At 33.3% G+C, this 20,875-nt stretch overlaps 1 protein-coding gene and 1 long non-coding RNA gene across 4 annotated transcripts in view; one reads left to right on the top strand and one right to left on the bottom strand.

The window, feature by feature from the left end:
- Positions 1-1,799: 1,799 nt before the first annotated feature.
- Positions 1,800-4,993, bottom strand: Arp5 (Actin-related protein 5). Of its 2 annotated transcripts, XM_011051892.2 has the most exons (8): positions 4,590-4,993; positions 4,391-4,514; positions 4,005-4,319; positions 3,656-3,936; positions 3,337-3,555; positions 2,958-3,256; positions 2,701-2,881; positions 1,800-2,633 (listed from the first exon to the last, which is right to left on the bottom strand). In XM_011051892.2, the coding sequence occupies exons 2-8, from the start codon at positions 4,497-4,499 to the stop codon at positions 2,010-2,012; spliced, it is 2,028 nt and encodes a 675-aa protein (XP_011050194.1). In that variant the 5' UTR covers positions 4,500-4,514; positions 4,590-4,993; the 3' UTR covers positions 1,800-2,009. The 2 variants fall into 2 exon arrangements, with proteins under 2 accessions (XP_011050194.1, XP_087258671.1); XM_087402545.1 differs by lacking the exon at positions 4,590-4,993 and having other exon boundaries at positions 4,005-4,303.
- Positions 4,994-5,628: 635 nt separating this feature from the next.
- The window catches only part of LOC147910578 (uncharacterized), a 213,888-nt gene continuing 198,641 nt past the window's right edge, over positions 5,629-20,875 (top strand). For both annotated transcript variants that reach the window (XR_015544251.1, XR_015544250.1), the window contains exon 1: positions 5,629-10,470. This is a non-coding gene — a long non-coding RNA (uncharacterized LOC147910578). The remainder of the gene's footprint in view (positions 10,471-20,875) is intronic.

The raw sequence follows: 20,875 nt of genomic DNA, 5'->3' as shown, positions 1-20,875 counted from the left end.
CTCTTACGTACATACTGCATACCTAGTTATTATTGCAGGTATATGTTATATATAGGATATTTTACGAACAAACGATACTAATATAATTACGATTATTATTATTGTAATTATTTTGATTATTATCAATTATTATTATTGTCACATAATTAATGCGGAGGGTATAGGTGCGTATAATATAAAAATGGTACAACTAAGGCAAGCATGTATTGTACATAGCTGTCAATCTTTGCCCCACCATACAAATATAATATACATATACATAAATATATATGTATATATATATATATATAAATGCATACAGCCATTATATATTGCAGTAAAACATTAACCGTTGTTGTATTAGTTATTATTGCGAATTACTTTTTATCCTTATATTATCATTATTATTACTACTATCATTACAATTATTGTTATCATTGTCATCGTTGTCATAATTATCATCATCACTGTCATCGTTGTCGCGGCGTCGATTTTAATGCTACGTATACTTTTAATTAATGTTACATTATTGTTGACGGAAGTAGCCCCTCACTTATAGCATATGCGGATCAAAAGTTGTATTTATTTGCAGATTGGATTCTACCTCAATCTTATTGTAAACAAAACTACCCAAGTGTCCTCCACACCTATCCTTCCATTCTCTGAATGAAAATTTCATAAGATATAGAGCGTCGTTACAGGCGAGAGACATTGATTTTCAGCGACCTCAAACTGTGATAGTTGTAAAGGATATTTAAATTAAGTTTTTTTTTTGCGCTGTATCGAGGTACGTATGTACACTATAACTCATCGGTGAATCTTGTGAACGAAATATGTATCTAAATTTGACATAAGCTCATTACATAATTATATATGGTAAACGTGATATAAAACAAAATAGATCATTAATCAATTATTACGTGAATATCGAGTTTCCAATTTCATTATTTTACAAGGCCGTTTTAAAATTATGTTAATTTTGTAATGAGCTTCATAATTTTCGTTTGCAAATATTCGGAACATTGTACGCTTTTAATATTAGATTTACGTTGTATTGTTTTAATAGAAAGTATTTATGTGTATCCCAATTTATTTCAGCATGTTGTCTATGTAAAAGTAAAATATGTATTTTATGTAGAAGATTCTATAACATGTCATATACTCGTATATATTATTACAATGTATATCACATATGTAATTGTATTTTATACAAATTGTGAGTACGCAATATTGTATAAAACACAGAATTTCTTTGATCAAATACTATAAACAGATGCTGTGCACTTGTGATCTAACAGTTTGTGATGTCATTGCGCATGATATAGATTTTTTTCTTTCTTTATTTTACGTCAAATTAGATTCGAGCAATCGCGAAAATTGAAGCGTTACATCGCGGTATGGGTTCCTTTATTGATATGTTGCGCAAGAATTAGTAGTGTTAGTTGTAACTGCCTATGGGGCCTCGATGATTTCAGTGTATTATTATATTGTGATGTTAGCTTAAGCTCTCGCGGACCGAGATCGGAGATTTGTAACTGAGGTTGCTGTAAAATCAATTTTATCGCTAAGGTGAGGGATCACTTTCATAATTTTTTAGGCTACATGAAGTACGCCCAGAAGCCGATGTCGATTGTCCTCGAAAAATAAGAAAAGTAAAAATGTATCCCGCGTAATTGTGTTGAATGGCGAAATGCGATGTTTGGGAACTGTATATTGTGATCAGCAAACAGACTACAATGTAGTTTGTTCGTAATAAAATGAACAAACAGAAATACTTGTGTAATAAAGTAGGTATCCATGAACAAAAAAAGAATGATTAATTTTTTTGCTAATATCCATTTAATAATAAAAGTTTTCATATATATCATGATCGAATTATTTTATATATATAAGCTTTATATTTATAAAATCTGCTCGACAACAAAAGAAGTAATTTAGAATTTGTCATACACATGTATACGTTTCTTTATTTAAAATTTATATAATTTACAATATTAATATATATGCGAATTAAAACTTTCGAGTTAATTTTATTCAATTTCGACATCAACTATAGCATCTTCCACGATCACTTGCTCAGATGTTACAGGTACTTGTATCATCGGCAAGGGATCGGGTGATCGAGTGTAAGTATTACTTGTTGAATGTTCTTTAAAATATTCTCCACCTTTCTCTTCGTATTCCTTGCGACTGACTAAGTATTCAGGAAAATTACCATTCAAACCGAAATCTCTTGCACCATACCAGGCATCCAAACTGGTATTTTTCGCAATATTCACTTGAAAGTTCGATCCAAAAGGTCTCATTTCGCGTAGTTCGCGTTTTAATCTTTCTAATAACCCTGGGAAAGTTGTTGATCCACCGGTAAGAAATACATTGCTCACAAGACGCGTTTGTTCTTCAGAAGTGTATTGTTTTAAAACAAATTCAATTGCTTCGGCAATCCCGGCTTCTACAGAACCAATCATAGATGGTTGAAACAACAATTCTGGTGTCCGTAAGCGTTCTACGCCTACATGAAGCTGATGAGTTTCTCCAGGAACCATAGGAACGCTAGATCCCGCACTATCAAATTCTGGATCGTGATGACGTAACACATCTTCCAATTCTAATAGTTTCTCCTGTTCTAATTCTGAATCTGAATCGCCGCCTTCCTATAAAAATAATATTTGTAACAAAAAATATCATGTAATTACACATAAAAAGGAAAATATATCTTACTCTATTTATGACTTTGTACACATCCCAGTCTTCGTCTCGCATACCAAAATCGTCATCGCGCTTTTCTTTTTTTGCTAACTGACTAATTATACGCATTCTCTCCTGTGCGGCGGCTGTTCTCCGCTTTGCCATATCTTGCCTTCGTTGTCTTTTTGCCATGCGTTTATCTAATATTTCTTGTCTATAAGAAATAAAGATTTAATCCGTTAATAGATAAGCATATGTGTGCTGGATATTATCAACGTACAAGAAATTACCTTTTCTTTCTAACTCCAGCAATCCATTCATCAAAATCTTGTTGATCTCTAGGTTGAAGACTTGACTTGATTTTAGGTTTTTCTTCTATCACAATATTTTCCTCTTGTGAGTTAGCAGCAACGATTTTCTGTCTGGTTCTTTCTACTTTTGCTTGTAGATTATTTATCATTTTTATTAAATCAGCCTCGTTTGCAAGAGAGTAGGATTTCAATGCCTGGTCAAATTCGTCTATTTCACCTTCTTCTAGAAGATCTTGAACTGCTAGCAATTGATTAAGTTGTTCTTCATCTTCTGCTAACTGCAGATACGAGATGCATAATTAAATGTTATTTAATATTACAACAGAGTAATATATAAATAAAAGCATAAAATACCAACCCTTTCTTCTCTTTTTCTCGCATTAATTTCCATTAATCGCCGTGCTAATTCCCGTTTTCTTTCTTTCTGTTGCTCAAGCGTCAAACCGGGAGTAGTAGTAGGCGCAATATATGGTAATTGTACTCTTAAAACATGTGTATCATAATAATCTACATCTGCCCATTTGGATAATTCTTCTTGATAGCTTAAAGCAATCATCGAATGCTCATGTATCAACTCCTGGAAATTGTAAAGCAGACATTTAGTAATCGTTAAAAAAATAGAAAATATAAGTTCAGATACTTTATTCTCTTATTACATTATAATATATGATGTATACCTCTGCTCGACTAAGTGTTATTGCATTGACATGTACTGGATATTTCAATTGAAGGAGTTTATGCATATATGATGTGATGTGATATCCACCAACATTAATTCTTCTCGCGTTCATAGCATCTGCTTTCCCATCTAGTATTGGTATTATATGAGTTGTATGATAACCTACGCTAACTATTAGACCATCAGATGGACAGTTGTTATGCTGATACGAAAATAAGCAGTCAATTCCGTAGGCTACTGATGGTACATTATAACATTCAAATAATAATTCTGCCATTACTGAAATATATGGATTTGTATATAAAGGTTTTTATTGAGAATTAAAAATAAAATAAATTATTACTTACAATTACGAGAATAATTGGGATTAAGGAATGCTTCTGTCAATATAATTGGATGATTTACGCTGCCTTCTGTATCTATCCCCATGTGTGTGAATATATAATCCAATATTTGTTCTTGAGCTTCAAAATGCGTCACTACATTTCGATCGAATTGAGTCTTTAATTGAAATCGAACAGCTTCAATGTTTGCTATGTCATTTCCTACTTGAGGTTCTCCATCTTTCTTGCCACGTTCCTTTCTTGGTTTCGCTATGAGATTTTTGAATATCAATTGTGGTTCTTTTTCAGTAGCCCAACCAACTCTGCAATTGTAGGATCCTAATGTCAAACAACACTGTTAATTTATGATATGTGGACATAATTAAAATAAATATATAATTGCAAATTACCATTGTCAATAACGAGTGGTGTACACTCAGACTTTACTCGTTCTGGATAAACGTGTATTATATCCGGAACAGTCTTTATATCTTTTAATTCAATCAGTTCTATTTCCATTTTACCAGGATATATCTGATAAATAATTAATTAGTATTAACAATATGAAAGAAATCGGAACAAGTCAGTAGCAATGATGCTGTGCTGTACCTTAGAATCTGAAAATTATGATAACTAATTTTCGTCGCCTTTAAAATATATAGAGTTAAAATCTTCTGGTAAACAAATAGTTGCGACAGGGTAACATAACCTATCCATAGGTCTGTTCGTGTTGCCTGTACTTTTTGTACTCAGAGTCTTCACTTTCTCTCTCTCTCTCTCTCTCTCTGACTCTCTTCAATATTCAACAGCACTGAATATGTATTTAAGTCTGTTCACATCGCTTGCACTTTTTGCACTCAACATCTTCATTTTTACTCTTTTCAACGCCAAATATATCTCATTTTAAGTTAAAAAATGTTTGGGGATTTCGAACAATGCGAACAGACTTTATGGTTCGCACAGAACCGCCAATCTAGAAATATGAAAGAACTCAGACATTTGTTTAACAATATTGTTTGTCTGATTGATCAATTTTATAATCGATTAAATATGATGGAATTGTATTGAATCCAAATTTGAATTATACTCAAAAATAAAAAATAAATTTAAAAAGAAATTTGAGAAAATTAATTTTCAGGAGAAAAAACAGAAAATTTATTACAAATGTAATATCATAATTCTTTAATAGTACTAAGCCAGCAACATATGCTTGTTTTCTTGCTGAATTGGATTAGAGTCTTGCCATCATATTTACTGGCATCATCAGTACCGCCGTATCCAATACGGTGGCAAGATTAGAATCCAGCTAGCAATCCAACAGAAAAATAAGCATTGTATGTTGCCGCTGACTTAAGATTAGTATTATAGAATTAATAAAACATTTAAGCATTAATTCTCTCTCTTACAATTAGCATAGAGTTGCAATATTAGATATAATTATAGATATAACATAATTTTCTTGAAATTTTTTGTTTGTAAAATTACTCACACATTTCAAACAATTTATTATGCAAATAATAAGAAATTAATGTAACATTAATATACGAAACAATATTAGATTTAAAAATTGCAATTTGCATTATAATATACATATACTATTATTTGCGATTTAAAAGTTTTACTTTTTTATTTTTCTTTGGAAATTCTGTATAATGTCGAGCAATTTGTTTGAGTGTGCAATTTAAATGTATATAATTTCATGTTAGTAATTAAGTATGTAATAAATATGTTAAATTATGACGTGACAAATAATGCAAGTGCTAAAGACAAACGTTATCCATCAAATTAAACATATGAATTATAAGTTACAAATATTTATGCAGCATGCAAGAGATTATTTATCGGAATAATATAGTTCCAAGAGAATGGAAGTTACATAATCAATAATGGGAAGTTACCGGAAATCGCTCGTCATTGAGAGATCGCACGCAAAAATCTGTCATGTAATTTTTACAATAGATTCACGACAAAATTCTACAATTGTTCTACACGAGATCTTTCTCGCTTTTCTTACCCTTTCGTCCGATACAAAGTGATCGCTCGACGAAAATTTGTCGCGATATTTCGAGTATAAACAGACCTTTGTTATATGGTATCTTAAGCGGAATTGCTTCGAGCGGAATAGCTACCATGAGGCATTGGACTTTGTAACTGTTCTGTGCTCGATAAGACAATATGTTCCTCACAATGAACCGCTGAATAGGAATAGGGTATCTGTTATAACGATTCAAAAGGGAAAGACGAAACGTAAAGAGGGAATTTGGAATAGGTAAAGCTATAAAGCCTTTGTCAGTGAAATACATGTATAATTATAAACACTATAAACTTGAAAATATTATAATTTACAGTGTCTTTTAAGTAATTTCTCTTAATATTTGAATGTATACTTTCGTTCGAGTTTAATGAAAAATCCAGAAATATTAATTAAATTGAGGACAAATAAATAATACAACCGTAACTATTGTCTGAACAGATCTCGTATAAAACAGAATAAGAATAATAGCCGTAATCTTTGAGTTATAAATTCAATTTTATTATCGTGATGATAGCTTTATTAAAATTAATTTATAATTAACTTTAATTTATAATCAACTTTAATAATTTATGTAATATCATAATTAATTAAAAATTAATTTCGTTCTAATTAAAAATAATTATTTCCGTATTGTATGGATAGAATAAATTTCTCGAGAAATTTTCATACTGAGCAATTAAAATTTTAACAATGATCGATTACTGTCGGTAACATATTCGACCGTATAATTAATACTGAAATTCCATCCGTTATATTACTTCAGGACGTAATGTTAAACTGAAAGCTTTCGACGTGAGAAAAACGGAGAAAAACGGACGCGTCCATTCTACAGTCGTTCTTCTAATTCATTAACTTTTCCAAAATTTAAGGTCGCTTTCAATTAGAAAGGATATTCTCGCTCATGGGCTACTTTTCTGGTGGCGGTCGATCTTCGGTGCAGTACGTTGTGTGAGCGTGTGTGCTACAAAAGAATGGCTAGAGGTCTAATTGCAGCCATCAACGAAAGCCGGCGGACCGGAAGCGGGCGGAAACTTTGAGCATTCTTCCTGAAGTCCTCCATCGGATCTCTCGTCGGGCGCGTCGAGAGAATTCCACGGCGATAGCCGCGCTTTGCGCTCGCTTTCCTTCGCGGGCGATCTCGCGCAAAGGCTTTGGTCCATTTTTCAGTATTAGGAGGAAGCGATAGCCGCTGAGGCGATCGGTAATCGATATCCGTAGAGTGCGGGAGCTCGTAAACTGACCAAACAACGAGACGTACGGGGGTCCGATTGGTTTAGCTTCGTGGAGAACGAGTACAGGTGTGCGATTGGTTGAACAGGTGAACGATTGACTCGACCTATCAGGCTTCCGTTTACCTTTTTTGTTTCTGCCTTTAGTTTTTCTTCAGTCTATTTGCGGCACAGAGTTGTATAAAACACGCAGAGCTACGAGAACAGTTTTATGAAACACGAGGAATTTTTCGGAACGTTTGCTTTGTATTGGCTTCACTATGTTCCTTATTTGTCGCCGTCTTTTTTCTCTACTTACTTTATTTTTTTGAATGTTTCAAGACTTGAAGAACGATTTTCATTTAGCCAGTTCTTATATTTAAGTCTGTTTTAAGTACAGTCTTAAGTACTGTCTGTTTGATAAGCCGTAATCACAGTCATATTAGCATTTTAAATATTACTTAAGACGGTCTTGAAATATAATAGAAACGGATTTCCAGATACATCTATATAGAAAACTTCTTTATGATATCTTTTACATAACTTTCAGACATGTAGTGTGTTTCAAAAGACGTCTTTATAGATGTTTTTATGATGTCTTTTAGATATGTACGTTGTGCCGGACTATGAATACCAGCCATAAAGAGAATATTCGTGCCATTGATGTAAATGTGAAGTATGTAATGTATTAAAATACTATATATTGAAATATTTATAGATTTAAGATTCTCATTAACATCTAATTATTAATATTCTTATAAAAATGCTTAATTATGAGCATAAAAAATTATTAAATTGTTTATGAATTTAATAAGTGAGAGATATAACTATACTCGGGTTCTTCTATTCTTATAATCGTGTTTCAAGATCGAGAAAGATTTTGGCGCACTATTTAGCACTAAGATCTTTGACCGAATATAGGAATTGTCTTACTTAATTAGAAATATTATTCGTCTGAACAACAATCTGGACTATAAAAAGATCTGTTTGTTTTAACATCAGCAAACTAGCGTATTTTCGCTGCTCTGTAAATTTCACTTTGTCGCAGAATTCTTCCCGGTATCATGATTGAAAGCTAAACTATATAAGAAGAGAGAGAGCACGACATTTTTTTCGCGATTCGCGTCGTTCTGCTGATTATTTTTCGCCGCTCCTCTTCAGGGCGCATCGCTTGAATTTGCAGTTTTCGCGGGCGTTAACTCTCGTTGCGCCGTGCAATTTAGCCTTTCAGCGACGTATAATCGCGTTAAAAGTCGAGCTTCAACTCGAGACGAGGCGGTAATCGCCCGTTCTATCCGATAACGAGTTTCGTCTAACTTCGCGACTGCGTAGCAACGCGGGAAAAGAGAACGACAAAATAAAGAGACTATTCGCGGTGACAGTTGGCAAAGGATGAAAGAAGGAAGGGATCGTAGATGGAATGTCGAAAGAAGAGATAATGCCTTATATATACGTAATAGTGCGCAAATGACGATTCAGTATATATGTATATATCGGATAATCTCGTTTTAACAAGCCCTTTTGTCCGAGTTGAATCCCTTACCCCCCGATTGAAGTAAATATTTGATACAGATTCTGAGATTGTAATTGAGATTGAATACCTCAACGCTTTAACTCGAAATCTTTCGCGAACGATTTTTATTTCATTTTTCCGCGAATATGGAATGCGATTATTACATTAGTATAAGTCAGTCATACAGCAAACTTGATTTTGAATGTATTGGAGATCAGTTTGATCTTGTCCACAAGCGATGCCAAACAGAAAACGAAAGTCTGAAAATCGAGTGATGCTCAATCATGTTTGGGTGACTGTTGTCTTCAGTCTTTTTTGGCATAGAATTATTGCATTATAATTTTCAAAAATTTTTAGTCTGATTCCCATTACGTTTTATCCGCAATTTATACTGTATATTTAACCTAAACACGAAAGTTATGGCATAAAAGTTACGAAATTGGTTAAAACTCAATAAATAATTATTTTATATCTAATTGTTTATTAGTAATACTAATTTAATCATAATGCTTTCACTAAGCGATTGTTATTCTTACTATAGCTATCAAATATTAAACAAGAGAATTGTTTTGATATTTTTGAAACAAGGTAACAATTACAAAAGTAAATTTTTATTAGAATAATTAAAGTGAGAATTAAATTTTTTAATAAAATAATTAAAAGTGAAAATTTATTAGAATAATTATAATTTTATTAATCAATGCGTAAAAAATTTGTTAATTTTCACCTCGTTTTAAGATATAGAATCGATTCTAAGGACAAATGATGCTTACAAGCGCAAATGGAATTGAGCACAAAATGGAACGCATCCAAGGATAGAATGATACAAATAGCGCTAATAGCGTCTCCCCGAACGCACCCAAAGTAGAATGCACTTTCTGGCATAATTCCTGAACGCATCCCCCTGCTTAGGCGCGACCGTCGCGCCATCTGGACATTTAGAACTCACTTCGTGTCGTGGCGCGGCGCGGCGCGGCGCGTCGCAATTGTGAATTTGTATTCGCGCTTTTATATATCCGACGAAAGAGAGCGTGCGTAAATTTGGGAAATTACGAAGAAAAGTATCGAGCTTACTAACGAGTGCGCGCTGTTATGATCGATCATGGCATTCACGTTCGAGCTGCGAAATACGTTATTCATTTGTTTGCCGTTCGACTCCGACTCGCGAGTTGTAGCGGTGCGCACTTCATGTCATTCGAGATGTATCGCGCGGGTGATCGATAGCGCGTATCAATAGTGCCGAGCAATGGAAGTGTGTCGGTTGGCTATCGCACCGAAGTGCGTATGGAGTAATTTAGCCGCTTTACGTTACGGCCGTTACTGCCGTTACGGGTACTCGAGTCGCGACTCGCGATGTGCGTTTGCGCGATCGTTTCGCGTCGATTCGCACCACGGTTCAGATCGGTTTCGATTCTCCGAACGGACGCCATTTTGTCGTTGCCACTCTCGGCGCGTCGAGTCTCTCTCGCCGTATAAACTATACAGATACTCGCGCGCACCGCGTACCATTTCGAAGCGAGTGAATTCACACGCGAGTGACGGGTGTGTCGAATGGAGTATCGGGACTATATCGGGTGATCGTGATTAGTCCGCGTTTTTTTCCGGACATTCGTGTACGCGAGTGAGCGTCCCTATGGCGAAATTGATACGGCGTGCAACTTGGAGCCGTGGCGTTTGACATCGATGGAGCGAGAACGGCCGGCAGCGGATCGTCGATTGCACCGACACGGACTGGTGAGTAAATCCATTTATCACGCTTGCCCGCATAATTATGTATTTATTTGTAAGGATTCGCTACTGCGCAGCATTCGGCGCACGCGACAGCGGTTTGATGGATGCTTAATTATTCTCGACGCATTTCCGCTGACCGGCCAGCGAGAACAGTATTTTATTTCGACCTTTCGCATGGCTAACGATCTGAAAATTGCGCCAAATTCGGAATCTCGCGCGAGACCTTTCAACTTTTTATTCAGATAAATGCTCGGTGATAAATGACGGAATGGCGATTAAACAATAACGGGAGAACAGACTTTTTCATCTTTTCGCGACTTGTATATACAGGGTATCCCACGAATACTGCGAAATATATCCTGGAAAGTTTAATGTATCTTATTGGAAATTAATTTGAGTTGAAATATAAAAACATCGATGTCACGTGAGGTTATTTAAGAGTTAGAATTATAAGTGAATATCTGGCTTCGAGCTGGCTATTGGAGAGCTGTCAAAATATTTTAAATGACTGAAACATTCTATGTTTCGCGAAATGATTTTGATGGAATTTAATTCACAAATTTAGCAGGGTGCAGATTTGAAAATAATTTTTTTGGATTATCAAAATAATTATCTAGAATGACAATGCTATAAAAAATTTTGACATTCTACTAATCAATTTTAATGTTTCACACTGTTAGTATATCGAAAAAAACAATGGTATAACTCAATCCTTTGAGTTAAATGATGTTTTATCGTTAACTGTTCTATGTGTCAAAATGTAAATCAATCTCTATTGTTAGTTTCCAAATAAATATAGTTTATATTAACGTATGCAAATAATAAACTAAATTTCAGTCAAATTTAATACATTTTCTTGAGTTAAATTGAATTCCACTGTTTTAATCAAATCAACAATATACTGGATTTTGGCGTTCTAAGAGGAAAGGACTAAAAATAATTTAAATTGAGTATGATTTGGCATTATGAATTTGACAATATATAAATACAATTTTGATATTCCAACAAAATTATTTTCAGATTTGCATCCAGCTAAATTTTTAAACGCTTTGTGTCCATTTTTACCAATGTAGATTAACTTTAATCTCGGTTTAATTTATTCTTTATTCTTTTCTAATTCTCAAAAATAGAAAAAGATGAAAGGTAAGTTGAACCAAGATTAAAATTAATCTATATTAAAACGGGCATTATCACAAAATTGTCCTTTTCATATACATGTTAATTAACAAAATATATTGAGTCATTTAAAAAGTATCCGCGGTTTTTTCATTCAAAAATTGAACAAAAAACCGCGGATACTTTTTAAATGACCTAATATTCAAAAATATTATTTCAAATATTATTTCATGTATGTAGCAATTGTTATAAAAATCGTAAAGAAACGACACTAAAGTATATAACAAAAGATATAAAAAAGAAAAAAAAAGAAACGGATCGCCGCGAAACTTAGACGGAGGCATAGTGTCGTAACTAAATTTTACGGGAGGCGCTTACGCGTTAAAAAGTTGTAACTCACGTTTTATCTTGTAAGTCCCGTTATATTGCATTCTCTCTTCGCTGCGAAACGGACTTCTGTTCCGAATGCAGCGACAGATCTCTCGCGAAGATTGCAGATTGTATGTATAAGTAATTCCAAAGTTACGAAGAGAGAGTTGAAACAACAACGAAAACGATGCACGATAGGAAAGGGACGCGCATCATCCACGGTCGAATACAACGCGCCATCCACTGTTCCCTTCCCAGTTTCTTTCGGTATTATCATGCGGGATTGTATCTTGCATGGTAGCTCACTCGAGGAACTTTGAAGAACTTCTTGCATACATGAACCGCCTATGCGAGAGTAATAAATATTTTACCGCAACTATCCTCCTTGACTTCTTCGTCTTTTGTGCCGCGTTTCCATATTGCGTCGCGATTTTATAAAGCTCGTACCTCGTGGCTTTTCAACATGATTCATTAAGTGCAAACGAAATTACGCCGAGGTATTAATTTCTGTTGTAGGCAACATTAAGAATTCACTGTTGTTCCATTTGGAGTCATAGCGATAGTGATATCATTTGTTTCCGTGCGAGCGTTTCATTGTGTTTACAATTAGAATAAAATGCTTATTTCTATCTCGGACACTATATCGAAATAATGATGATAAATCTTTGGTTTTGATAGAATGTACAGATTCGATGTTACAATTTTTAATCGCGTTAGAGTCGAATAAAGTTTACACTACACGGAAAAAACGATTTTGCGAAAGCGATCGGAATTAAACAATTTTACTAGATACAGATCTGAAAATAATTTTTTATTAAACTATTATAATTATATATATATATGTAGGACATTCGAGTAATACCAAAGTATTGCAAAGTATTTTGATATTTTAACAATGTACCTTAAGTGCCCTACATAATTGTTTCGATGGTCTAACACAATTATTTTTAGATGTGTATCTATATACTGTTAGATATGAAAAGAGAAATGATAACACAATTCCTTGAGTTAAACGACACTTTGATAACTTTTATAATTTCTTCTAACTTCTATGATCTCAAAGCGAACATCGTTCATATTGACGTATCCATAAATTTTTAATCAAATTTAATACATTTTCTAGAGTTAAATTATTTAACTATATTGTTTTAATTAAATTAATAACATGGATAGGAGCAGTAATAGATATGATATTAAAAATAATACAAATTGAGAGTATAACTTTATGAATTTAACACAGTGTGCAGTTAAATTTAGATATAATTTCAGTGAAAATCATTCTTTCCGTGTACGTTCAGAATTTCTAATTTATACTCGTTTCCCTCGTAATTCGTTATCTCTTAAAATTCACAGATACATTTTGAATATCGCATATAGAATAGGGAAATAAGAAAATCTCAAATGGAATTTATTAATTCGTGCTCGTTTCCTTGCAAGTCGCGTATGCAATTTTCGATCGAGCGAAGATTCGACCCGCCATCGCACCGCCCGACTTGTCGATTATATAAAAGCTTCGACTTTAGAGTGCTTCCATTAAATAATAAAATCGTTTCCCGGGAAAATGCCTTTCTGCTCGCGAAAGTTGTTGGCGTTGTGCGCCGACCCGGATAGGACATGCAGGTTCAAGGAGAATCGGGAAACGATCATGTGGTCGCGCGCATGTAACACGCGCCTTTGTGTATTCTCAACGGCGTTGCTCTTTTGTTTCCCACGTATCTCTTCGTCGTTTTTCCTTCGGTCACTCCAGTGGCAATCTATCGGTTGTTCACATCTGTACGTGTGCAATTGTACATATGTGCAATTTAGACAATTTACTTGTAAAAAAATCGAGGTGGAAACAGTCAATATCGAAAAAAGGTTTATGATTTTTGACGTGTGATCGAAAAGCTTTTAACTGAAACAGCTCCTTTCTTTATTTGTTGGAGGTGATATTATTATTGTTGAAATTATTCCGTAATGGGTATAATATTTTTCAACGTTTTATTTTATTCAATGGAATACATTGTATTATTACAGTAATGTATCTTTCACGTAATAATTATTAATATATCGGTCATTATTTTTATGCATTGAATTAGTAATGTCTAATAATAATGCAAATACGATTTTCATAATAGGAAATAATTATGCCATTGTGGTTCAAGCAGCCAGCTATTGTGTGTGTATGTGGATGAGGTATATAAATAAACAATAATGCTCGCATTGAAATAGCGAATGGCTGTACGGGATGGCGCAGAGAGAACAAGCTATGCTTCGTTTTTTTCAATTATACATAAACGAGCGTAGATAATAGATTAAATGCATGCCATATATTCACGTATCAAGTTATATGATTTCGAGGAAAATGACATATGAGTGAATGTTCTCATGGACGCACATGACGCAACATACAACGTCAAACAATTGAAATAAAATTTAATTGAAATGCTCTTTGTCGCCCCCCTTTTAAATGCAGCTCGGTATTGTATTTTCCCTTTTTTCAACGCTGCGTTCGTAATTGTACAATGGCGGTAGGTCGGTGGTAAAGCGCGAGAAATGGGAACGAATAGTACGGGCAGCTAAAATGTCGAAAGCAACGAGAAAATCGAATTTGGTTGACCACCTGGAAGAGCATGACCGTAAACGGAAATAACGAAGTAGCCCAGGCATTAGGATAAAGTACCGTTTCTCTCGTTGCATTCTAAAGTCGCAGACTGATGCAATTCGCGGTACATTTTGGATACGATAAATAAAAAGCATCATCTTGGGAAAGAGTACTGGCTTTTTCAGACAAGTGGTTGTGCATTTTTGATGCAATTTTATGCAGTAATGACAATTTGAGTGAATTTTACTCTGTTTGTGCGAATAGGTATTTTGTGAATAAAAATGGAATAGGAATAAAAGATTGAAAAAATGGGATATCAAAGTATAGCATATAACATTAAGAAGATAATAACATATTCTATATATTTCTGTTAGTAATCATGGAAGATATAATTATATATAAGATACAAATTTTACACGGAAAGAACGATTTTGCTGAAATACATATTTAATTTAGTTAGATACAGATATGATAATAATTTTATTGAACAAAATAATTATGTGGAAAATTGAAGCACAAAATGAGCAAAAAGCATTCAGTTTGAACGTCTTACATAATTATTTTAATAATCCAATAAAAAATTATTTTTAGATACTCTTTAGCAAAACCGTTCTTTCCATGGTCTAAAATCATTGTATTTTTTTTTTCATTTAGTATGTAATAATTATTTTCTATTTTATTTCTATCGTCCAATGACGATTGATATTTTCTAAAATATGAGAGTCAGTTATCTTAGTATATACTGATTAAGAAGGCGTAGAGTACGTCATTTATCAAACCATGCATAGTGCGATCGAAGGCACTTTAATGCAAACCTTGTGAACATCACTCATCGCTCATACAACGCAAAGTGTTGAAGCGTTACGCTGTCATCGTAATATCAGAATGTCTCGCCTTGTCTCATCTCCATTACACATACTCGCCGCTTTGCCGCCCTCAATTTGTCATATGTCTAGAATATGGAATATAGTAAAAGACAGGGTCTAAAGTTATTTTCCGTCGGATCAATATTGATATTTCTTTGTTTACCTAAATAAAGGTATAATGTATCATGTTTATTTTACCTCACAGATGCATGTACATATAATAATATTATAGGTTTATGTATCTATATCGAGCCTTATTAATTAGTACAATCAGATACAATAGGCATTTTCTTATTAAAAAAATACTAATTGTTATTTAATAAATTAAATTATTTGCTTAGCAATCTTTACAGATAAGGTATCATTATTAAAATTATATTAATTATTATTAAAAGTATAAAATGAATTTAATACTATTTTATATTTAAAAGCTCGTATTTATTAATTTTTATATATATATATATAAAAACGTTTAAATTAGAGAGAAGTATGAAATTATTCAATATAACAGATATAAAGAAAAACGCATTAGAGATTGATATATTATATATTAGAACCTTTATCTATTCAAATTAAAGAACAATTATTATTACTTTATATAATGATTTTTATTTTATTTATTAAAAAATTATTATTTTGTTTAGTAGTACTATTTAATAATTTTTTTTATTTTTATATTTGCAAATTTGTTTATTGACAACTTTAAAAATTTTTTTATATAATATTCTCAATAAAAACATCTTGTATTAGGTGTTGGAATTAATTCGTAGCGTTTTTTAATGAAAGAATGTTATTTATTTCACATGAGCATTAAAAAATACATTAATGAAAGTACTTCCCATCACTTGTAAAACGCTACGAATTAATTCCAACACCTAATATTTTTATCCTTGACTCGAAATAAATTAATTTTATTAAAAAAGTTATAATTAAGATTAAGAAAAGTTATATTATTAAGATCGTAATCTTTTAAAAATTCAAACCGTTTTTTTTTTTAATATAATAAAGTAGAAGTCTTACATAAAAGATCATTATAAAAAATTGAGCATAGAAAAAAAAACATTTTATCAAAATTTAATTGCTTGTTATTATTACTCTTATGCTTGTATTTTTATTATTCAATTTTTATAATTTCAATTTAAAAAAAAATTATTAAAAAATCATTATTTTCTTTATTTTTATTGTCAACTCATAATTATTATCTCAATGTGCGATTGTGATTATTATTAATAGTACTAAATGCTTTGTAATATATATATATATATATATATACATATATATATATACATATACATATATATATATATATATACACATATCCAAAGATACTATTTTGTTTGAAAAAGTGTGATGCTTTATCATTGCGTGTTAATGGGAGGTCGTTTCGCCTCATTGTGTAAGAAGTATTAATTATTCTAAATGAGATACTCTCACACTCTACGTCCAACACTGGGTTTAGAATTCTGCGGTTAGAGCAATTTCTTAATGTAGCATTTCTTTAATGAAACTCATTTTCTTAAGATCTCCTCATTCCGAATTCCTAACGAGCGTAAAGTATCGACGAAATTTTCAACATCAAATCACGTACGAAAATATTATTAAGAATTGATGGCCCGTATCTCTCTCAATTTTATTGCGTCAGAGGATATATTTTGTTTTTATTGTTTCGCTGTCGCAGACATGAATGGTATGTGGCAATTGGAAACGTAAAGGATAGCGTAGATTAGATGGATGAAGATCGAGTGTAATCCCTTTGAAAATAGAAGATGAGAATAATTCGATACTTTTATTATTATTACTATATTGTGAATGTAATATATGGTTTCTTTTGCAGCTATTTTACGATATTGTACACATTTATTGTTTATATTTTTGGCCTCCAACTATTTTGTTGCTACTTTTGCCTCGAGAAAGCCTCGATTTAGCATATTCGCACGATTTATGTACGGCGTCACAAAAACAAGCAAAATATCTTGTACGGACGCCAGGATCGCAGACGTGCGCGCATCGTTTGCTTAATTTATTCCCGTCTAACGTGATAATAAAGTGCACCGCGAACTCTGTATCCGGGAAATCCTGGACAGCCTTTCGTGGAAACGGGTGAGGGTACCTCTGGGGCTGGCGAAAGAGAAAATAAAACTAGGAATCAGACGGTGCGGCGCGGCGCATCGCCGAGGAAAAACAGGATGACGGGGAGGAAGAGTGCGACAGGTAGGCGGATTCCCGCAGGAACAACTGGAGATGTAAATCAATGGGTGATAAGGGCGGCTGTCCCATAGGAAGGGGAAAGTCGTCCCTGCATCCTACACAATTCGAAAAGAGAACGGAGAGGTGGCTGGCTTCATACCAGGGAAAGGTGGATCCTTGTTCCACGGAAATGCCTCATTCGGGAATTATTTATTCGTCGACTTTAGACGAAAATTTTCGCTCTTAAGTGGCTCCGTTCCACCATTCTTCTTTTAACCGCCCCATTCGTAAACTCTTGGCTTCTCCCTTTCTTTTGCCACCAATTCTGTCGTGCCATATCTCAAGATGAACGCGACCCAATTTTCAACTTTGTTTTGTATCATAATGGATCTTATCATCAAGTAGGACAGAACTTTTATGATAATATGTATATGATCTTTAAAAACAAAAAAGGAAACAATTATATGCATCAATCGAATATCTATTTTTAACGCGATTTTAATATTTTAGTTAATCAAGTTTTATCAAATGCAAACTCTATTTTGACGCAATGTACATCGTTCGTAGATTGTTGTTGCAGAGTATAAACCATTTGTCCTTCGAACGTGATCAGGACGGGCAGCAAATCAGTGGTTGATTGCTTCGAGGATCTCTGGATTTCAACGAGACGTACAATTCCCGTTTGTAGAATGTAATATATAGTGTTTAACAGTCGCGAAAGATAGCGTGGCGGTTTAGATAAAATGCAAAACATTACCACGTTTGATACGTAATTACTAGCAGTACACCTGCAAATCGTCGTGACACAGTGTTTGCGGATTTACAGTAGCCTCTCGTTTTCTTTTCTTCTATCTGTTTTTTCTCATCCCGCTTTGTTTCCCTCCTATGTTGGCGCCACTTGCGGAGACGTTCTAACTTTCCTGCTCTTTCTTCACTTTTTCTCCCGTTATCTTCTAGATAGTTTCTGAAAAGCGTGAAATGGGGTGCGTCACAAACGTTTGAATCATTGTTTCTCCCCTCGCCATTCAATTAAGGCAAAGATTATCGGTCTTTCGGAAGTTACTCTCGCGTCTCCACCCACGTAGAGGCGAGCTTTCGCGTGATATATACCGCAGTTATATACGTGGAAATCGAGCCACGTGGGTCGACGTGTCGTTTGTAACCTTAATGTCTGCGAATCGTAATAACGACCTTTGAAATGTTGAGAGCTCTTCTTTTCTCAATTACCTTTGCCGTCAATGAAACGAATAGACGCACTATAAACGTTTTATCGGTAAACAAATCGAAGTTGATAAAATCTACTTTTTGAAATATTTATATTATGACAAATAAGAATGCGATTATTTCTTCATCAGAATCTACAGTTTTGATTTTTATATAAAATAATAATTTGTAAACATCGCTTTAAAATTTAAATGCAGTTTAAAATCATATCTTTTTGGTTAAGTCGTCGGTTAATGGAATTTTCTGCTTATTGAAATGCCTAGTCGTACGTTAATTTCTACTCCCGCACAATTCCACTGAAACAGCATTGGTGCATCTCGTCGCGACCATGCGATCAATCGTTGCCACGAATTATTCAATGTTATCGTTATCATAAATCCGCCGGGTGTCCTGTTCACGCTCGCGTTCTGCGACCACCGGAATGATCCTGATAAATTATCACACCGGGGGGGGGGGGGGGGAGGAGAGGGTGCACCAGTACTGCTGACGGCTGCAGGAGACGTGGGTGCGTTTAAATTTTTGTGCGCATGTCTGCATCAAAGCCATGAAACGCATAAACCGAAAGAAATGTTTATATATTTGATTTGAGTTTTTCCAAACATTGTATTCAAATATTGCGCGCATATAATATAATTTGCATATCCTATAGATTAGGTGTCCTATAAGATTTTTAATAATATTTGCATTACAGAGATATTTGTGTGGTATGATGTTTATTTATATTACAAAAGTATTACATTAATTTTATTTCAGATGCTTGAAAAAACATTTTTTTTATTTTTAGAGTTATAATGCAAAATGTTCAAGAATAGATCATTTTTATTGCGGACGAGTCGGTAGAGTAATAAAGATTGTGATATAGCGAATAAAAAGACGATACATACGTTTCGCGGCTAACATTTTGTTTGTGCAGATTGTTAGTTTATTTTTTCAAATATGTATTAATTTAATTTATTACCTTGTTTAACACACACGTAAGGAATAATTTATAATATACCAAATTTATACAATTAATATTTCAATTAACTCAAATCAAATAGCTCTATTTATATATAAAAGCGTCCGAGATATTAATTAAGCTTCTCATTGTTTTGTCACTCATAATTTATCTATTATTGCGTGTATCAGGGCTAATACATGTAAACGTGCGCAATAATCCAATTTACATGTCACAGCTACTTAGTATATGAATATATGCAATTAACGTGTTATTTGATGTCATTTAATTATTTTCATATATGTAGATATTCAATTCATCGTTAATCAATATTACATTGTTATAATATAACTTTTTTTATTTAATTAATTTAAATGGAAGATAATTTGCGAAATGTAATCTGACTTCATATTTCGATATTATGAGAGATTTAATAGAAAACATAAGCGAGAAAACGTATTCGTAACGTGTTCAATAATTTAACGTTTTAAACGCGAAAATTATCCGAGAAGAATATACGATTTCATATTTTGTTTCTTCCCAAATGTTTCTCGAAGGAGAAATAGGTCGCTCGCCGTTGCATTTACTATATAGAAGATATCCCTATGTACGATATAATGCAAGTATCAACCACGAGGCCATAACACTCGGCATAAAATACATATGTCTACGGAAGATACGATTTTGTGGACTCAGCCTTCACGACAGGAATTCGTTTTGTTGCATGCTAGCCTCCATCCGGTCTTGACGTATCTTTTCTAGATGTTGTGACTATCATTTATCCCAGATTACAAGGTTGCTCCATCATATAAAGCGATATTCATAGTGCAGTCTTACATTCTTTAAATGTTATATGTATAGATTTATTATATAGTTGTGATGTAAGATAATGGTAAAGTCTTAAGTCTCAAATATAAATCTTTCTAATATAGCATCTTAATCACACTTAAGACGAACTGAAATACAAGATGACGAAAGTATATATAAGTATCGTTTATAGTAGTAGTAGTAGTAGTAGATTTTATTTTATTTTCTGTAAAATTACAATGGACTTTGCTTCCTCGTAATACAAGTTCAAATACACATCTAACAACTATAATTGCAAAAATAAACATATAAGAATAT

This window comes from Acromyrmex echinatior, chromosome 2, assembly GCF_024713525.1.
Source record: "Acromyrmex echinatior isolate Ae372 chromosome 2, ASM2471352v2, whole genome shotgun sequence".
NCBI classification, from domain to species: Eukaryota; Metazoa; Arthropoda; class Insecta; order Hymenoptera; family Formicidae; genus Acromyrmex; species Acromyrmex echinatior.
This window is presented reverse-complemented; position numbering and strand designations above follow the sequence as displayed.